Source organism: Equus quagga, chromosome 17, assembly GCF_021613505.1.
Source record: "Equus quagga isolate Etosha38 chromosome 17, UCLA_HA_Equagga_1.0, whole genome shotgun sequence".
In the NCBI taxonomy this organism is placed as follows: domain Eukaryota; kingdom Metazoa; phylum Chordata; class Mammalia; order Perissodactyla; family Equidae; genus Equus; species Equus quagga.
In genome coordinates, this window is record NC_060283.1 from 38,677,613 (window position 1) to 38,696,615 (window position 19,003).

Below are 19,003 nucleotides of genomic sequence, written 5' to 3' on the forward strand. Positions count from 1 at the left end.
GCCACAGGAGCAGGTCTCTGGACTCCTCAGCCCAGAACCCCCAGCAAGGCCCAGGGATGTCAGCCCCGTCCACAGAGTCAAGGGCACATGACAGAGGCAATCTTGGAAGTGGTTGGGGCCTCACCCAAGGCCCCACAGGTGGGCAGGGAGGCCAGCCTGCCCCCGCGAGTCCTTGCTCTGTCATTTAGGTGATCTTGGGCAGGTACTTAGCCTCTCAGTGCCTCTGCTCTAACTCCCATAGGTAAACCGCTTGGAGAGCGCCCAGCATGCGGGTACCATCGACCCTCGTGTAGTAAGTCCTAGGGCCTTTACCAAGCTGGCCTGCTGAGGCTCCAGGGCCCCTGCAGTTCAGCATCACAAGCTCCCGGCTGTGCCATTAACCAGGTCACCGTCTCTCTGGGGTTCCGGGAAGGAGGCTGGACCCGGTGGTCTCTCAGCCCTCCCAGCCCCACAGGCGGGGAAGCCATGACTGGCGGGGGACCCCAGGGCCCTCCTGAGAAGGATGCATCTCACCTCCGGGTTGTGGTTCCTCAGCCACACGGTCACAAAATAGCGATACAGGGGAAACAGCTTCATAGCAAACTGGTCCTCGGTCATCACGGGGTAGACGCTGTCCTCCAGCTGCCTCAGGTAAAACTGCACCGTCTCGCAGAAGGTCTCCATGGCTACGGGCGTGGGGAGATGCCATGAGCGCCTTCCCAGGCCACCTTCTCCAGGCCGGGGTGCTCAGGATCTTCCGATAAGAGCAGGTCACTGAGATGGCCAAAGACACAGCTAGCCAAAGCCCCTCTGGTCCCCACAGCTCTGCCCTTCCTCCCTCACAGCTCCCTGGTTTGATCTTGAATATCTGTGTGTGAAAGGCTCCCCCAAGGGGGTGTTAAGCACACAGGTGCATCGAGGCTCCATCCTTTGAGATTCACATGCGGGGTGGGTCACGTGTGGGCACTGGAATGGGACTCCTTACTCTCATCTAGGGGATTCCAACACAGAGGGCAGTAAACATAATTTTGCCCCATTTTTCTTGGGTATCAGGGATTTGGGGCCCACAAAAATATTAAGTAATCAGAACCTGGGCCAAGGCGATCCGATGTAAATAGCATTGAAGACCTGCCCACGTCAGACCCAACGTGGAGATATTTTCCCCAGTCCCTCTGCTGTGAATCCCAGTGCCCTTCTCCAGTCTTCTCCTAAAATGCTTAACTGCAGAGCAAGCTAAACTAAGTCACAGTGACAGCTGCCTCCCTCAAGGCCATGAAGGCCTCCTAAAAGCATCCACGATGGTTCAGCCACTCGTCCCCCCAGAGAGACAATCAGAGGCCACACAAAGCAGGAGATTGAGCAAATGCTTGGGAATAAATGAACAACCCACCTCTTGTTCAACAACCCTTCCACCTGTTTACCCCACTTCACCCCTCTGCGCCCTGACTGGGCCAGACCTGCAGGCCCAAGAGGGACACGTACCACCACAGATCACCTGGCGTATCTTGGCTTCGTTGGCAAGTCTCAGCATCGTGAATATGGTGGCCAGGGTGATGCCCATGTACGGCATGAACTCGAACACTGTGGGGTAGGGGGAGAGGTTGTAGGAAGTCGGGGTGGGTCAGGACTCAGCAGGGAGAAGGCAGAGAGGACAACCCCACCACCGGCACCGCCAGCCCCCCACACTGCAGTCAGGGAACCCCAATTGCGCCAGCTGGGGCCCCAGGAAATATTGCGGAAGTCAGCGTGAGGTAGAAAAAGCGAGCTGGAAGCGGGTGAAGGGGAAAGCAAGGCAGGAAAGAGGGGAGGATCGGGGGACAGAAGGAAGAGGAAGAGTAGAGACAGAGCCACAGGGAAGAGCCGGAGAGGCAGGAACTGGGAGAGAGCGGAGAGTCAGAGTGTGGGCGCTCGCTCGGAGCACGCCTGCTTCCAGAGATGGACATCTGGTTCCTTTCGGTGTCTCCATCAATGCGTCATGTCTGCTCACTGCTCACCAGATGCTTCCTAGCCCGACCACCGTAACCTCCTGGTTACACATCTGCCATCCCTTCTCCATCCACACGACGGCTAGAATGGTCTTCCTGGAACCTGAGTCCCATCAGGCAATTCTGCAGCCTAAAAATCCCTCAGTAGCTTTCTTTTTTCCTTTGATGACAAAGATTCACCCTGAGCTAACATGTGTGGCAATCTTCCTCTCTCTTGTATGTGGGATGCCCCCACAGCGTGGCTTGATGAGCAGTATGCAGGTCTGTGCCCAGGATCCAAACCCGCAAACCCTGGGCTGCTGAAGTGGAGCACATGAACCTAACCACTACGCCACCAGGCCGGCCTCCATCAGTAGCTTTCAAGTGCCCACCAGGCCCTGTAACTCTCCAACTTCATTTTACACCACCACCCCCTCCTCTGTAACTCCAGCCACAGTGGGCTCTCAGTTCTTCACAGTAATCAAGCTTTTTCCTGCCTCAAGCCCTTTGCACATGATGTTTTGTTAGTGTTGGATGTTCTCCCTCATCCTGTTTCTCACACAGGTGTCGTCCTCTCATCCTCCAGGTCACACCTCAATGAGGTCCCCACAGCGATGAGGTCCCCTCACCACATCCTGATCTCAGACAGCCGCCTGGCTGTTCTCTTTATACCCATCACCTCTTTTCTGGTTTACCTGTTTGTGGTCCTCTATGAGGGCGGGGACTGTGCGTGTTTCACTCGCTGCCATGGCCCAGCACCCACCACAATGCCTGCGTGGAGCAGGATCGCAGTGTATGTCTGTGGAATGGAAAGAGACAGAGGGACACAAAGGAAATAAAGAGAAAGGGAGGTGGGAAGAGAGAGAAGAATGGAGCCAGAGAGGAAGAGAGGAAAGAGAGACTTGGAGAAGAAGGAATGACAGAGGAATAAAGAGACAGAAATGAAAAGTGGAGACACAGAGAGAGAGTCTTAACAACCAAGAGAGACACACAGAGAGGAAAAGAGTGAATGCCAGAGAAAGATAGGAAAAGAGAGAAAAGGAAGGGGTGGGGGCCAGGACAGAGGTAGAGAGAGGCAGAGCCCAGGAGGGAGGCCTGGGAGCCAGAAACGGGGGCTGAGGACCCTGAGGCTCGCACCGTTGCCATTGGCCAGCTTGGCAAGGGTGACAATGACAAATTCGTCGGTGAGGTTTAGGGGCTTAAGGTGGTGCTGCAGCTCATACATGACCAAGCTGAAGTGGTTTCGGGACAAAGCCACCAGGGTGTCACTGGCCGCCTCTGCCTTCACATAGCCTTCCATCTGCAGGGGGACAGGAGAGGGACGTGCGGTGCCACCATCAGGGGGGCCTTCATAAAAACCCTCCTGCCCCACACCTGCTCCAGCCCCCTGGGCTCCCTCTGGCTCCCTCAGCCCATCCTTGCCCCATGAGGTAACTGGACAAGGCCCTTGGGCACCCCAGGTCATGTCTACCAATGGCCCAGGCCCTGGGAAGGCAGGGGGCTGGACACCGATGGAGCCCAGGGCTCTCCTACCTCCAGGATCTCCCTCATCTCCCTGGAGGCGATGGCGACCAGCCTCTGGACGCACTGCTCCTCCAGCTCCCCCTCCTGCTGGATGATCTCCTGGAGAATGTTGTAAATGTTGACTTTGCGCTGAGTGGAAATCTGGGAAACAAGTATGGTGGGTTGGAAGATCCTGGACTCGGAAGTGGGGCCTGGGACAGACCCAGTCCTGCCCGAGCACATAAGTCCACCATCTTCTCCCTCCCACGGCCCTGCTCCTATACACCCCATCCCTCAGATGCCCAAGCCCCGGACCCTGACTCTTCCATCTCCAACGCTTCCCCTTTCCCTGCTCCCATCCAACTCATCCAACTGGCCCTGTCAGTGTGGCCTGCAAATCTGTTCTTTCTGCCCTGTTTTCAATCTGGCAACATGGCAAGGCAGCTGTCAAAGGGCCAGCACACAAGGTTCCTCCACAAACTTGACACAGGCCCTCTTGAAAGTCCAAGAAAGCCAGTTTGCTCTGCCCTTAGCCCTAGCGAGGGAGCATTTAAGACCAGGAAATGTACCTCTTTCTCAATTTTGATTCCTATAAAGCACTTATCACCATTTCAAATGACCTGGGTTAGGACAGAATTGGACAAATAGATTGTGCAACCCAGACCGCACCTGGAGAGTCGTATTTGAGAATGACTCTCATTTAATTGGGTTTGCCAAGCCCCTCTTAAGGAATGAGGGTTGACTTTATATGTGGGCCGTTGCCTGCAAAGCCCTCTGGGAAAATGACCTCCTCCCTCATGTGGGAAGAAAGTCAATTCTTGACAGTCAAGACCTTAGCTAATTTGGGGACTTCAGGAAGAGAAGAACTCACCCAAATTTGTACTTCCTAGTAGTGAAATCAGGTGCAGAGAACCTTGGCCTTGCTTTCCTAGTCTTGGGACAGCAAGTAATAGAGGCTTGTAAACTCCAGCAATTGTGTGGCCTTAGCTGCTCAGTACCGCGTGGCCCCAGACCGGCGGTTTTCAAACTTGTGTGTATGTTTGTGTGTGTGCATGAGAGGAAGATTGGCCCTGAGCTAACATCTGTTGCCAATCCTCCTCTTTTTGCTTGAGGAAGATTGGCCCTGAGCTAACATCTGTGCCAGCCTTCCTCTATTTTGTATGTGGGACACTGCCACAGCATGTCTTGACGAGTGGTGTGTAGGTCCGCCCCTGGATCCGAACCAGTGAACCCAGGCCGCTGAAGCAGAGCACGCGAACCTAACCGCTCTGCCACCAGGCCAGCCCCCATAAAATCTACGTATTAAAAATCTGCTTTGAAAACCGTTTGCCTATGCTCCCTGACTCCAGCACACCTTCCTCCTGGCTACCACACATTGTTCTGTAAAGAACTCCCGTAAAGAACATCCCCGAAGCCTAAAGGATGATCTAAAATCCAGCAGTTCTTGAAGTGTGGTCGTTAGACCAGCAGCTGCAGCAGCACCTAGGAGTTTGTCAGAAATGCAGGGTCTCAGGCCCCGCCCAGACCTGCTGAATCTGAACCCCTCCAGGTGGGGCCCAGCAAGCCAGGTTTTACCAAGCTTTCCAGGGGATTCTCATGCCCTGGTCCCTGTCATAAGAGGCCCGCCATGATCTCCGGTTACACTTTTCATCCCTCCCTTCAACATCCTCTACCTCAGCCCCCCCAACCCCAGCTAAATAGTCCCCCCACTGGCCAAGCACCCCTGCACCCTGGCTGTGGCGTGTCTTTGCTGCCCCATGTCCACTTGCTTTGCTCCTGCTCATCATCTTTGTAACTCAGCTCACATGCTCTAGGACGTTGGCTTCCAAACCCACTGGGTCAGAATATAGGGGAACTTTAAAATCGTGGAAACCTCAGCCCCAGGAGGTCCGCAAAAAGTAAGAACCTCCCAGTCCTGCCCAGCTCTGTGCCCCAGCACTGAGCCCCATGCCTGCAGTAGCCAGTATTGTGCGCTGAGCAGTGGCGGGATGCACGAACGGCTGCAGGAGGCTGGGCTCCAAGGAGCGGCTGAGGGTGAGGAGGCCCTACCTTCGGCACCTGCAGGCAGCGAATGAGAGCGTTTATCACCACAGAGGGCTCGGTGGTGGCCTTCTCTGTGATTATCACCGAGGCCAGCGTCTTCCGCATGTCAGGCCCTGCCCCGGCAGTGTCCATCTTTGCTGACTCGCTGTCCATGATGTTGAGGAGGTTCGTGACTTGTTGGAATGTACCTGAGACAAGGCGGCACAGGTGCAGTGCTGAGATGGCCGTGACAGAAGGTGTCCCTTGTACCTCAGCCTCCCCAATGCCTGCACAGCCCTAGCTGCACCTGTGGGACGATTGGGCAGGGAACTTCCTGTCCACTGGACAAATGGAGAAACTGAGACCTCAGCTGGGACTTGTCCTCGAGGAATTAGCGACCAGGACGGGGCAGGAATGCAGGAAGAGGGGTTGACTTTCTTACCACCGTTATCTGGCGCCAGAGGTCCCAGGTCCTCTCTTTCCTCTGATGGGTCCTCCTCTGAGTCTATTGTTGCTTCTGCCATCTCTTCCTCAAGCTCTTTCGAAATCAACAAGATTTTTTAAATAGTTGGGGTGTCAACATACCCTAAGACAACCCACGATGAGTCACACCCTGCATAATCCTCTTCCCCGGAGCAGGGACAGAAGCCATGACTTGGGTTAGACCCAAATTCTAACCAACGGAATATGGCAAAGGAGATGGGAACCCACTCCCTATGTCATATAAGACTCCATCTTGGCAGGCTAGAGAGAGATGCTCCCGCTGGCCTTGAAAAGTAAACAGCCAGGACACGAACTGCCTATGGAGTGTGCCAAGCAGCATCCGGGTGGGGGCTTCAGTGCTGTAACCACAAGGAGCTGAATTCTGCCAACAGCCACATGAGCTTGGACGAAGACCAAGCTCCACACAGGATGCAGCTAACCAATACCTGAGTGAAGCCTGTGAGAGCCCGAGCAAAGGAGCCCGCTAAGCCAGGCCCAGACCCCCGACCCATGGGAACTGCGAGGTAATAAATGGCTTTTGTTCTAAGCACTAAGTTTCTGGTCATTTGTTACAGAGAAATAGTTAAAAAGTGTTAACACACTTGGTTAAGAAGGGCCCCCCCACCCTCTTTTCTAGACACTGAAAATGAATGACGACTGAGAAATCCACCTCAGCAGTTCTCCTCTCTGCTTTCCTGGGGCTCCCTCAACAGCAGCAGCACCCTTAGGGCTGACAAACGCCAACACAGATGTCAAGATGGAGGATCAAAAGTGGCTGGATCCTTTGTCCTTCTGTTTCAAACCCCTCATCCTCAAACCTTCACCGTCCCGGGGTCCTGCACCATCCTGTGCTCTTTCCCTCCTGGGAACCCTTTAAAGATCTACCTGGGACCTAAATACTGACCTTTTCTCAGAGTCCTCTCCTGGATGGAACAAAAATACACCACAAGAGGAAGCTTTGTTCTTTGCCCAATACACATCAATGGTAATGTGGGCAACAGCAGAGGGGGTGACAAAGAAGTGAGAGGGTCGGGCTCCTCAGTCGTAACTCAGGTGAGGAATGGGTCTCCTGGCGGGGTGGGCGGGCTTCTTTAGAATCAACACCGTTAGGTCCCAGACCCTTGGAACTTTGAGATCCAACTGCCTCTCTGAGTCTCTATCAACTGAGGGCTTTGAGGAGTGCACAGGGCCCCGGGATAAAAACCCCACATTATGTTGTCATTGAACATTTCTGTTACCCACATGTGTGGCCTGTTTGGGAAAGGGAAAAGGTGGGAGGGGGTGATTCACAGCCAAGTCCCCTGGGGATGTGGTCGTAGGAGCCCAGGATGGGGAAGTGTGGTCAGGGCAGCTGGAGCAGTGAGGGTGACAGAGGGGTCCTAGGAAGACAACTCCTCCCCACGGACTGGATGACTTGCAGGGGAAGGGAGTTCTCACTGGCAGAATATTTAGAAGGTAAAGAACCTCACAGATAGGTGAGAGGGCAGGGACCTTGTTTCCCTGAACCAAAAGTGGGGCCCAGAGGACTCCCCTGCCACTTGTAGCTGGGAGAGACAGCCCAGATCAACAGTTTGAGCAATGAAATACTGGCCTTTGGAAACCTTCCTATGCATTACAGAGCGACAGAACAAGAGCCAGAGCCAACTAGGTCCAAGACTCCTTAGTTAGTTCCCAAAGTGTGCCCACCCTGCCAAGAGGGAGTCCCTCGGCCTCTGCTTGGACACCACCGATCCTAGGAAGCTCATTACCCTCAGTAGCCCATTTCTACTTCATTGGATATGAGTGGTTAGACAATGAGTTTGCTCTACATGGTGCTGAATGCCTCTTCCCCATAACATCCATACACAGTTCCCTCACTCTGCCCTTTGGAGACATGTTGACTGATAAGGAATGGACACAAGAAAGCAGTTATCGCATGCCCCTTCCTCCACATCTCCCTCTGCCCTGCCTCCTCCCACTCCCTGCTGGGCCTTCTTTTCTCTTTCAAAGATTATTCAAGTTATGTGGTTACAGTTATGCTCCATAGACCCTGACTGCATGCCTGCCGTGTGCTTGAGGTGGATATAGAGGTGGGTAGGACACACCTTTGCCCTTTGAACACATGAAAGATTGTGGATTTAGGGCCAGGAGTGAATGTATCAGTTAGTCATTGCTGTGTAACAAACCACCTCAAAGCTTAATGACTGAAAACAATCATTAATTATTGTTCATGAATCTACGGGTCAGCTGAGTGGTTCTGTTGGTCTGGCCAAGCACAACTAGAGTCGCTCAAGTATCTGTGGTCAGCTGGTAGGCTGGGTGAGGGCTGGCTTGTCTATGGCTTCATACACTTTTCTGGCAGTTGGCTAGCTACCGGGTGAAGTGACTAGGGTGACAAGGACACGTGTCTCTCACCGTGCAGCAGGGCTAGCCCAGGGTGTTCTCACAGCAGCTGGATGGGGCTCCAAGAGAGCGAGCAGAAACATGACTTGGAACAGGCACCCATCACCTCTGCCACATTCTGTCAGCCAAGGCAGGGCACAGGCCAGCCAGGACTCAACAGGTGGGGAAACAGATGCCCCCTCTTGTTGGTAAGAGCTACAAAGACACATTGTGAGGGACATGGCTATCAGCAGGGGTGGAGAAAGGGGTCATTTTTTATTACACACGTGATGAGCGTGTAAGCCACAGGAAAAAGTGAGATGCCCTCAACACTTGTCTGGAGAAGACACTAAGATGATGAGATTGAGGAGAGTAAAGTGGGCTCTGCTTGCTTTTCCAAAATGAAAATACTTTCCATTCTTTCTTAGATTATGGCAACAATATTTGTATGCTTTTTTCTTTCTTTCTGTTTTTTTTTTTTTTGGTGAGGAAGATTCGCCCTGAGGTAACATCCGTTACCAATCTTCCTCTTTTTGCTTGAGGAAGATCAGCCCCGAGCTAACATCTATGCCAATCTTCCTCTATTTTATGTGGGATGCTGCCACAGTGTGGCTTGATGAGTGGTGCTAGGTCCATGCCCAGGATCCGAACCAGCGAACCCCAGGCCACCAAAGTGGAGCTTGTGAACTTAACCACCACACCCATGGGCTGGCCCCATGTAATGAGGCCTTTTTCACAAAAGAAAATAAAAGTGAATTCACCCAGAAGTGGTGTTTAAATATATCCTGGTATATCCATGCAATAGATACTTCTTGGCCACTAAAAACAAATTAAATGTTACACAAAAGCCTGGGGAGAACATTTCCGATAGACTGAAGTGGAAAAAGAATGTGAGAAAACTAGATATATTTGGTATAGCTGCAATACTTTATAAATACATGCATTTGCCAAAATAGTTATGTGGTTATTTCTGAGGAACATGGTTCCTGGAGATTTCTATTTTCTTGTGTATGTGTGCACGTCTATATTTTTCAAATTGTCTGTCATAACCGTGCATCGCTTTCGTAATTAGAACACGGAGGTTAACAACAATAAATGCAACAGCAATGAAGAGAAGAACACCTAAGACATAGAATTTACATGAATTTATTAATATGTTTTTAGTTGCAAGAAACAGAGAAAATATACATGCCAGACACTATATTTGGGGCTTTTATCAAATTCAGATCCTTTTGGCACAAGAGATGAAGCAATGGTTATCCTCTCAAACACCACCCATCAATTTTCTACAACATTCTTTTCCCCCAAAGTTAGAAACCATACACTCTTCTCGAAGGACTCTACATTGCTCGTTTATTTCAAGTGCAAGGAGCTATGCCCTACAGGAATAAACATATCCTTTTTTAAACACACAAGTGACATCTGTGAAGCATGAGCATAAATTAGGATCTGCCATCATTGATGAAGGAATTGATCACAACAGTCTACGGAAGCCAGAAGATGATGTTAGAATCAGCATCCAAGGTGGGGGTGGTGTGGGACCACCTCTGAAACCCGCGCTCCCAAACAGGCCCTACCTGAGTAAGAAAAGCAATGCAGGATGAAGGAGGACCTGTCCATCCTCTTGGCAAGTCACTTGAAAGATGACAAGAGAGTCCAGATTAAAGATATTGGAAGAAGCAGAAAGCATATTCATATCTCTCTCTATAGGCATGACTAGCAATTAGATTGTTTTCATTTTTAAAAACACTGGGGTGTTTAACTTATGGCTCAGTATTTCTTGAATAAACAAAACATGAATTTCACACTGACCCCATTTGCAAGTTTGGTTCACCTCACTTCCCACCCACTTCTCACTGTGTCTTGGATTTGTGGGACTTCTTAACTCGCCCTTTTTTCCCAAAGAACTTCCGGAAGCCGAAGGCACAAGATTTATAGATGATGAAGGCGACTCCCAGCACGACGGCCAGGAGGAAGCCGATCACGTCCAAAGAGTGGTACTGGTACCACGTGAGGTCGTGGGCTGCAGGGCGCAGGTGCGGGGCCCCCTTGTGCCTCATCACGAACTCCACCCAGAACACGGCCAGGTCCAGTGGCTCCACGGGGCGGTCCTTGTGAAGGCTGGAGAGGCGCATGATGTTTTCCTTATAGCTAAACACAAAGACAGTTCTGTGAATGCCTGGAACTCCAACAGGAGTAAACTATCCCCTCTCTATGCTCGCTTCTGGTTAGGAACCACCAAATTTTCCAAACTCGGTAGAGCAAATGTGTTTCTATTATAGTCAGAAAAGAAAACACACACAGTAAATGTTCTTTATCTCTAAAAAAAATTGGAAGCCAAAATTCTAATTTTAAATTAGTTGAAATTTGCTTCCTACATTCTTCTTTTCTTTTTTTTTTTAGGAAGATTAGCCCTGAGCTAACTGCTACCAGTCCTCCTCTCTTTGCTGAGGAAGACTGGCCCTGAGCTAACATCCGTGCCCATCTTCCTCTACTTTATATGTGGAATGCCTACCACAGCATGGCTTGCCAAGTGGTGCCATGTCCGCACCCGGGATCCGAACCAGCAAACCCTGGGCCACAGAAGTGGAATGCGCACACTTAACCACTGCACCACTGGGCCAGCCCCCTCTTCTTTTCTTTTTTAGTGATATTTTTGTAGGAAATTAGATTATATTTTCTTTATAATAAGATAAAGAAATAAATGAAAAGGTCATGTCAGAAATTATGAACAGTTTTCCATGCGAAGTTGTAAACAATCACAACTAGTCAAGTAAAAGCTATTTTTAAGTGCCGTCTCCAAGATGGTGGCATATGTTCAATTCAATTACTGAAACATCAAGCCATCTAAGTGCTAAATTTAGCATGAAGCTGTGTCTATGCAGCCTGTTAAACAAAATGGATTTCTGTTTATTTTGGACAGTGTTGACGTCTGAATCAGAATCTGAAAGCTGAATCCTTAAACATGTCTGCCATTTTACTTGGATATATTATTGTAAGGTAATATGAATATGTGGCTATAAATATTGTTAAACATCTTCCTTTTATACATTTCTCTTAAGCAAGATGGATTTTCTGGACACTTGCTGTCATTCATCCAGTACCTATCAAGCACCTGTTATGGCCTGGTTGCATAATCTGAAGTTTGAAATTTTTCCATTTCTCTTTATTCTATGTAGGTGCAGTCCCTGCTGAGAGTGTTGAGAACACAGAGATTCACAATCAGATAGAGAAGGCTCAAAAATGAATAGACGAATTTAGTTAATAACTTAAGTTGATTGGTTAGTGTTTTTTAAAAAATAATAAAGCGCAGAGAACTTCTACCAAGTCATTTTTAGGTTACAAGTGGTTGTCTCTACCACCGAACAAAAGATCAAAATTATATTACTAACGTGAACCTCAAGAACGAGTTTCACGAGCACACAGAAGGAAGTTGGGTTTTAATTGTATTGATGTGTGAGCAGCACAGCCCAACGCTGACAAGCCGGGCTGTCAGCAGAGGCCAATTGGAATGAAGGTGGAGAACACCACCAATTGCTCTGGGCGGGTTGTTACCCTGGGTTGGTTATGTGGACCTTTGTTTTTTATCCGTTGGCACCACACACATGTGAGCACCATCACTTCACCCCCATCTTCCCTTGTCCAGTCTTGGCGCGTCCCCCTGCGTAGTGTCTCCTCCCACATCAACACGCTCCAGTCTTCACACATCTGTACTCCTGCCTGGTGTCTCTTTTGAAATGAAGCAACTACAAATGAGGCTCCTGACACTCTTGTAGACACACACACATGCACACGTACTCACATGCACACACATGCTCATACGCGCGCTCTCACATTATTAATTCTTGGATGAAGTCCACCCCTGGCCATCACTTCTTCCCGTAAGGTTTTCATCAGCCTATTACTAGTGAGCTTGACGGGAATACAATACATTTTATGCAGAAGTCATTCAATCTGATGACTTTTGCCTTTTGAATCATTTTCAGAGCTATATTTGAACAAACTTGGCTTTGCTTTTATTAGAAGCCTTTGCCTGTGATATCATATGACGCCTCCCCCCCCCCCCGCTCCATTTATAAATCCCATGGACAAAATTCCTCATAGGTTTAAGTGCTGGGAAAAACTGTACTTCCACGAGCCCAGTTTGTTTTGATCTTACGGACACTCTGCTTCTTGGAATATTTCTCTCTTTACAAGAAGTTATAGATCAGACATCTATTATGGTGACTTTTTTAATAAATTGAAGTTTTAAATCTATTACGGGAGATAATATTTAAAATAATTTCTATGATAAATTCTATAGGAATTAAAGCATCCTTTCACAAAATGAATAATAATAACCCCCAAATCATCTTCCTTATAAATTCGATTTTTAGGTATTTGTTTTCACATTTGAATATTTATTGTGAATGCGATGGCCAAAATATGGGTAGTATTCCTCTGTACCTTCTCTCTTACCTTTTGTCATTGATGACAGTTTTTAGGGCATTTGCTAAATCATCAGAAGTCATTTCCAGGACGTTCAAGGACACTCCAGCTCCCCGGGTCTCCATGCGCTTTGCATTGTCCATCTGATCACCAAACAAGGGCATCATGACCATTGGAATGCCATTGCAGATTCCTTCATATACACCATGGGAGCCAGAATGTGTAATAAAGGCACGAGTCTTCGGGTGACCTGAGAAGAAAAAAGGAGGGACACTGGTGGTCAAGTCGCTGAGTTTCACGATCTGACACTGTCTAGGTTCTGAAAGCCCTCTAAGGACTCAGTGCTATCCACAGTTGGCCCTTGCAGAAGTTTGCAGAAGAAAATGTGCATTGAGATGCCCCACTGGGTAAAAAGCAATGTGGGCTACATTGGCCATATGTTTTCCAGCTAAACAATCCTTTAGAACAGCCATACCTAAGCCACTTTCTTAATTTAACCTCATTTGACCCACACATCAAATCCTCCCCACGTACCAAGCAGATCATTTTGGGGCAGCCACTTGACGAGTATTGTGTTCTTCGAAAGATTTGGTGGTGGAGTTCCAGTGTACCGCCACAGAACCTTGCGGAGACAAGAACAGAGTTTAAAGAACATAATATGATTTTAAAACAAAACATCTGCTGTAATAGCTGGAAAGTGGAGTCCTCTGAATGAACCTAATCTTGGCAGGGGTGGGAAGTGTAGTGAGTAAGAAGGCTTCCAAGAGCTGGCAACGTTCTGTGATTTTGTGGAAATTCCTCAAGACGTGCATTTATGACTTTTGTACTTTCCTGAACTTGAAAGGAAAGTTTACTTAATAAAATGAGTGGACGTAGAACTATAAAAGCAGATATATAAGAAATAAATCCAGTTGTCCTCACCAACAACTTTTTGGAGAAATATTCCTATTTAATATGAAGAAACACTATCCTGTTTATTTTCTTTTTTTTAAATAAGTTCTCCTTAATTCTCTTTTGAGTCTCTTAGAGAAAATGAGACCTCCAAGGGAAGTGGACCACGGTTGAACATAGTAGTTGGAGTAAAATTGCAAAAAGAAGACTTTTGCTTTAATAATTGGCAAGTAGAAGGGAAAACCCAAGTCTAAAGTCCAACTAATGGAATTAACTTAGATACTGGAAGTCTGGGGTGAGAACTCTTGTGACGATAGATATAAAGGAATGGTGTAGAATCTTCCTTACTGTCTGAGGTATTTTTCCCAAAGCATCAGCAATTTCCATCGCTTTCTTCTCCGGAATCTCTGAGACCATGGAGCCCAAAGAGAAAACCACAATTCCATGTTCTCCAGAAGCATTGACATAGGCTTCAAACTCCTAGGACCAAAAAATAAATTTCCAGTTAATTTTTTTCTCATGTTTTTTGGTGACTGCATACATTAAGCTGTGAATCAGATAGCTTTCTCTTAAGAATGTGATTAAAGGGTGTGTGTGTGTGTGTGTGTAACAGAGACACAAAGTATTAGTGTATGTTACAGCACTTCTATCTCCCTTACTCCCTTCCAAAGAAGGAAGGATCTTGCTTACAGGGTTATCTGTTGGGTTCTTCTTGGAGATGCAGAATCCACAGAATGTGCTAATTTTCCAAAAGAAAAGCAGAGAGAAGACCAGATCCACTTCCCCAGGGCTGCAGGCAGCTGGGAAGGTCTTGGGAGAAAGCTGGCTTTTGGGAAGGCGGTTGAAGGAGAAAGCAGATGGCAGTGAGGAAGGAGGGAAGAAAGGTGAATGAGCATCATGGAGTGAAGCGAGAGCCTTTTAGCAGACGCTGTGAAAGGGGAAATTGGGGGAGAGGAAAGCTGTCCAAAGAGGATTTCAGAAAGCTTTCTATGCACTCTCAAACCCCTGCACTGCCCCTCTAAGAAAATCTACAGTAAAGATCTGTATTACTTTTCAAGGCTTCTGGAATATTCTTTTTATGTTGAAAGAATGCATAGAGTCAAAGCACAAAGCTCCAGAGAGTGTTAAGGATTAGGCTCACAATTAAGGAAAAACCTCAAATAGCAGACAATCTTTAAGAACTCTTGCTTCCCTGCAGCCTGGAGCAGTCTTCCATATGGCAGCCAATATTTTTGGATGACTCAAGACCACATTCACGTCAACTCAGTGCTGAAATTTAACCAGTCAACCTTGCATTTTTCCACCTTTCCTGGAGGAGAGCTTTCTATAGAGTGCAAGCCAACTTTCCTGCTTTAGCAAGAAGAATATACAGAAATATATTTGAATCTTCCTTTGCTGGTTCCATAATGTAGTGTAAAAAGCAAAATATTCCTCCCGAGGTTTGACAGATATAAAACGGGTGACAGAAACCCTTGCTTAGTGGGTACCAATGACCTGAGCCCCTTCTGTGGAGTTCAGAGAAGGTCAAGGGCATATGAGTAAACCAAAGCCACTGGTAGGAAGGATAGACAGGCACTGAGTCTCAACCCACCCAGCGTATGACCTTCACAGAGTGCTCTGTCCTGTTCTAGCAGCTGATTCCTTCTAGCAATATGTCCATCACCATCATCCAAGGAAGACCGCACCTGTAAGGCCACTCCCCTGTCTCAGGAGGCCCCCAACTAAAACCGCCTGTGGGCATTACAGCCTTGGCTCTTCAAGGACAAAGCTCAAGATGAGGCAATGGGACTTGCCTCTGAAGAAACTCCTGGGCCAGATGACCCAAGGAATAAGGAAGGAAGAACAGGGAGGGGGCTGTGTGACAAGCCCTCTACAGATGACAGCAGATGGTCCCCTCTGCCTGCAAGACAGATCACTAGAAAACTGGGGGGCTGTGTTGATTCAAAGTCCTTCATACTGCTAATGGTATCCTGTTGCCATTAAGTGACCTTTTTTTACCAAGAAGTAATTTTTTTAATTGAGTGAGTTTTAGTATATTTGAACTGTAAACTGAGTGATTTTCTAGTTAATAATGAATGTTACAACTGCTAGAAAAAAGCAATCTGTGGTTCCCTTGGATGAAGGAGGAGGATGGGATTTTAGAAACTGTGTGTGCGTACAGGGGTGAGAAACAGTGATGGCAGGGATCCCAACCAGTAAGCACAGATTACAGATTACGATCTACCAAAGGCCCATCCCTAAAGCAATAAGGAATAGACTTTAGAGATGGACGTCAAACAAAAGGTCTGAAAGGATGCACTAGAAAGAAAATTCCGTCAAAAGAAGAGCAGCATTAGCTGCGGTGTTGACACATGGAAACCTGGAAATAAGAGTGGTGGGAGTGTCCCCAGGAAGAGAGTAAGGAAGCCCCTAGATTCGACCCTTGGCAATAATCTTAGCTCAGTCTGATCTGTCCCCAACCTTCACAGCCATCTCCAGAGTGTTCCAGTCCGCAGGAAAGGTCCACTTGCACACCCACACAGTGGTAATTCCACTTGGAGGAAGTAGAGTAACAGAGTTAGGCATAAGTATGCCGATTCTCCCTCAACTATAGGTTATTGGTGATCTAATTAACTCCCAAATGGCTTTATATGCTTCCAAAGAATGCCAAGGGCATTAAGGAGACTGTGTGATGTGGCAGCCTTTGCCTAGAACTGAGGGGTCTCCTGGGACACCAGACTTTCAGTGTTAAAACCTGAACAGTCCTGGACAAACCAGGACATTGGTCACCCCAGATGAGAGACACAGGAGACTTCCAACAACGCTCAGCACACACGATTTTAAGAGACTTCTGCCAAGCTTAATTCTAGGGGTGACCAGTAAAGCCCAAATACCGACCAGCCCACTGTCTCGTCCACCCCCACCAGTCCCAGGCCCTCTGGCTGAAGCAGCTGTGTCTTAGCCTTTTCCATTGGGCTCATCTGAAAGGTCAGGGAGGCCAGCGTCATCCTCCCCATCATCACGCTGCATTTTTGGTTTGTGGCAAGAACATCCTGAGGATGGTTTTTCCGAGGTCCTTCCTCCCTAGGATCTGCACCACATCTCCCTTTCCTGGGGAGAGACGGCTCATCTCCAGGTATTAAGTTCTTTCTCCTGAGTGAAGGTACACGGCTCACCTGAATTTCCTAGGACCTTCTCTCCTTCATGAAACCCACTCTTGTGTTTAACCTTGTCTGGAAAGGACCACACCTAATTTCCCCTCCTTGCACGCCATTCCACACCCACTCAGCAACCAGCAGTGTATGATTAACACAAAATTGAACCCACTGGTCCATAAACATCCAACGTTAAATAACAGCACTTAGCTAGCTAAAGTTTACATAGCACGAAAGTTTACCGACAGATCACAGCAGGGCAAACTTCAGAGATTGTGTTAGCATGGCCAACGCCCAGCTCTGGGCCAGCTCTTATGGGATAATGGTGAGGTTACCCGCTATAATAGTAGTTACTATTACTATTACTAGGTAATAGTAGTTACCCGCTACTTGGCAAAACTTGCCCCAAACCTTGCTCGACTTCACAGACTCTGGAACGGCCAAAGAGTGAAGCAACGTGTTAACTGAAAGTAATCCTCGATCCCCCACCTCTTACCCTCTTCCAAAAAGATGGGACCCCTCTGAAGTGAAAGAAATGGCCCGCTCCAATGAGGCCCTTAATATGGACACTAGGTTTTGCTGAGACTTTAGTATTTTTAGTTCCAAGCTTTCATTAGATTTTTCCCTCTCAAATGTCTTTTGTTTCTCCAAGAACCTTACTAAGCCCTTAGACAGGTTTTTGGAAACATGTCGCCTCATCTTATGCATTCAGAGCCACCTGCAAACACGGCCAGGTTCCCCATCACCAGGCTTTCTTCTCTTCGTCATCTTCAGGTGTCTGTTCTCAATGATCTTCTGTCTGGCTATTTCCCTCAGACTCAAGATGTATGTCTGGATATCATCTCTGAATCTCTACATATCCACAGAGATCTCTCACCCCGAGAGAGGATTGACATCTTGAAATTCTTAAGGTTCATTCCTGCTCTCAGTGATGCTCTACCATCTTTTGTCTTGCAGGCGTCCCAAAGACAGATCCAACACCGGGCTGTGCCTTCTCTAGGGGCTCTCTTTATCAAATAAAGATTCTACCTTTATTCTTGAAGTTCAGGACTTTTCCCAAGAGCATTGGGAAGGGGATGATCTCCACTGGAGGAATGGAAGTGGAGAGTAGAATTTTTTAATTAACAAAGGGAAAAAAAGAAAATAAAGAGCAACTTGACATCCAAGCGAAAGTCAGGAAAAAGAAAGATGATGAAGCAAAATAAAAATAAAATAAATTAAAAGTGTTATAATCAAATCAATCAGTTGTTACATTAAGTGCAAACAGGCAAAATTCACCTACGAAAGGAATCTGCCTGACCAGGTTAAACGTATCAGTTCCACATTGTTTGAAAAGAAAGAAGAAAGCTTGAAGACAAAGGAAGTATACTAGGGAAATATAAACAAAAATAATGCAGGAATGGTGATATTAATATCAAAAAAGTGGAATCTGGGGAGCTGGCCCCATGGCCTACTGGTTAAGTTCAGTGCGATCATCTTTGGCGGCCCAGGTTTGGTTTCCAAGCCTGGACCTACACCACTCATCGGGGGCCATGCTGTGGCAGCATCCCACATACAGCATAGAGGAAGAGTAGCAACAGATGTTAGCTCTGAGTAAATCTTTCCCAGCAAAAAAAAAGAGAAAGAGAGATCTATTATCTTTAAAAAAAAAAAAAGTATGACTGTGACATCGATATTAAAAAAAAACAGATATAATACTTAGAACTGGAGCAATATCTACAACACATGACTGATAAATAAGCAATGAGGATATATTATTACTTTTTTTATAAAACAAGCAACAAAAAATTTTATACCTGTACATATGTTTGTACATAATTGTAGGAGTATAAAGAATTGTTGGGGGTTACGACCTAACCAGTGACTAGTCCTCAGTTCATACCCCCTTCTTTTCATTCATTCATTTAACAAATATTTGGTGAGTGTCAATTACATGTCTTAGATGCTGATATTTACAGGACACCAATCACATGCAGATCCATTGCCAGGTCCCCAGCCAAAGTGGTCCCTGCCCCCGAATATATGGAAGAGACAGTCAATAAACAACTCTCTAAAGGAAACAATCACTGTATTTGATATGCTTTGAAGGAAATAGCACAGGATGCTGTCTTAGAGAAAAGGATTCCCTGAGGAAGTGACTTTGAAGCTGACCTGAAAAATCAGAAGACAACTGCTACCTAAGAAATTCAGGGAACAGCATCCCAGAAAGAGAGAACAGTATGTTCAAGGGTGCTGAAC

The 19,003-nt window shown here is 47.4% G+C and overlaps 2 protein-coding genes across 5 annotated transcripts in view; both read right to left on the reverse strand.

The window, feature by feature from the left end:
• The window catches only part of MROH2A (maestro heat like repeat family member 2A), a 43,868-nt gene extending 36,937 nt beyond the window's left edge, over positions 1-6,931 (reverse strand). Inside the window, exons 1-7 of the mRNA XM_046644391.1 lie at positions 6,856-6,931; positions 5,911-6,006; positions 5,496-5,677; positions 3,477-3,608; positions 3,081-3,243; positions 1,462-1,560; positions 514-665 (exon numbers count right to left, since the gene is read on the reverse strand). Of these exons, the coding sequence (XP_046500347.1) occupies positions 514-665; positions 1,462-1,560; positions 3,081-3,243; positions 3,477-3,608; positions 5,496-5,677; positions 5,911-6,006; positions 6,856-6,931 (900 nt within the window). The remainder of the gene's footprint in view (positions 1-513; positions 666-1,461; positions 1,561-3,080; positions 3,244-3,476; positions 3,609-5,495; positions 5,678-5,910; positions 6,007-6,855) is intronic.
• Positions 6,932-9,442: 2,511 nt separating this feature from the next.
• LOC124229284 (UDP-glucuronosyltransferase 1-6-like) overlaps positions 9,443-19,003 on the reverse strand; it is a 96,605-nt gene continuing 87,044 nt past the window's right edge. For all 4 annotated transcript variants that reach the window (XM_046644423.1, XM_046644422.1, XM_046644421.1 and 1 more), the window contains 4 exons: positions 13,980-14,111; positions 13,275-13,362; positions 12,771-12,990; positions 9,443-10,463 (listed from right to left, as the gene is read on the reverse strand). In XM_046644423.1, the coding sequence (XP_046500379.1) occupies positions 10,166-10,463; positions 12,771-12,990; positions 13,275-13,362; positions 13,980-14,111 (738 nt within the window). In that variant the 3' untranslated portion in view covers positions 9,443-10,165. The remainder of the gene's footprint in view (positions 10,464-12,770; positions 12,991-13,274; positions 13,363-13,979; positions 14,112-19,003) is intronic.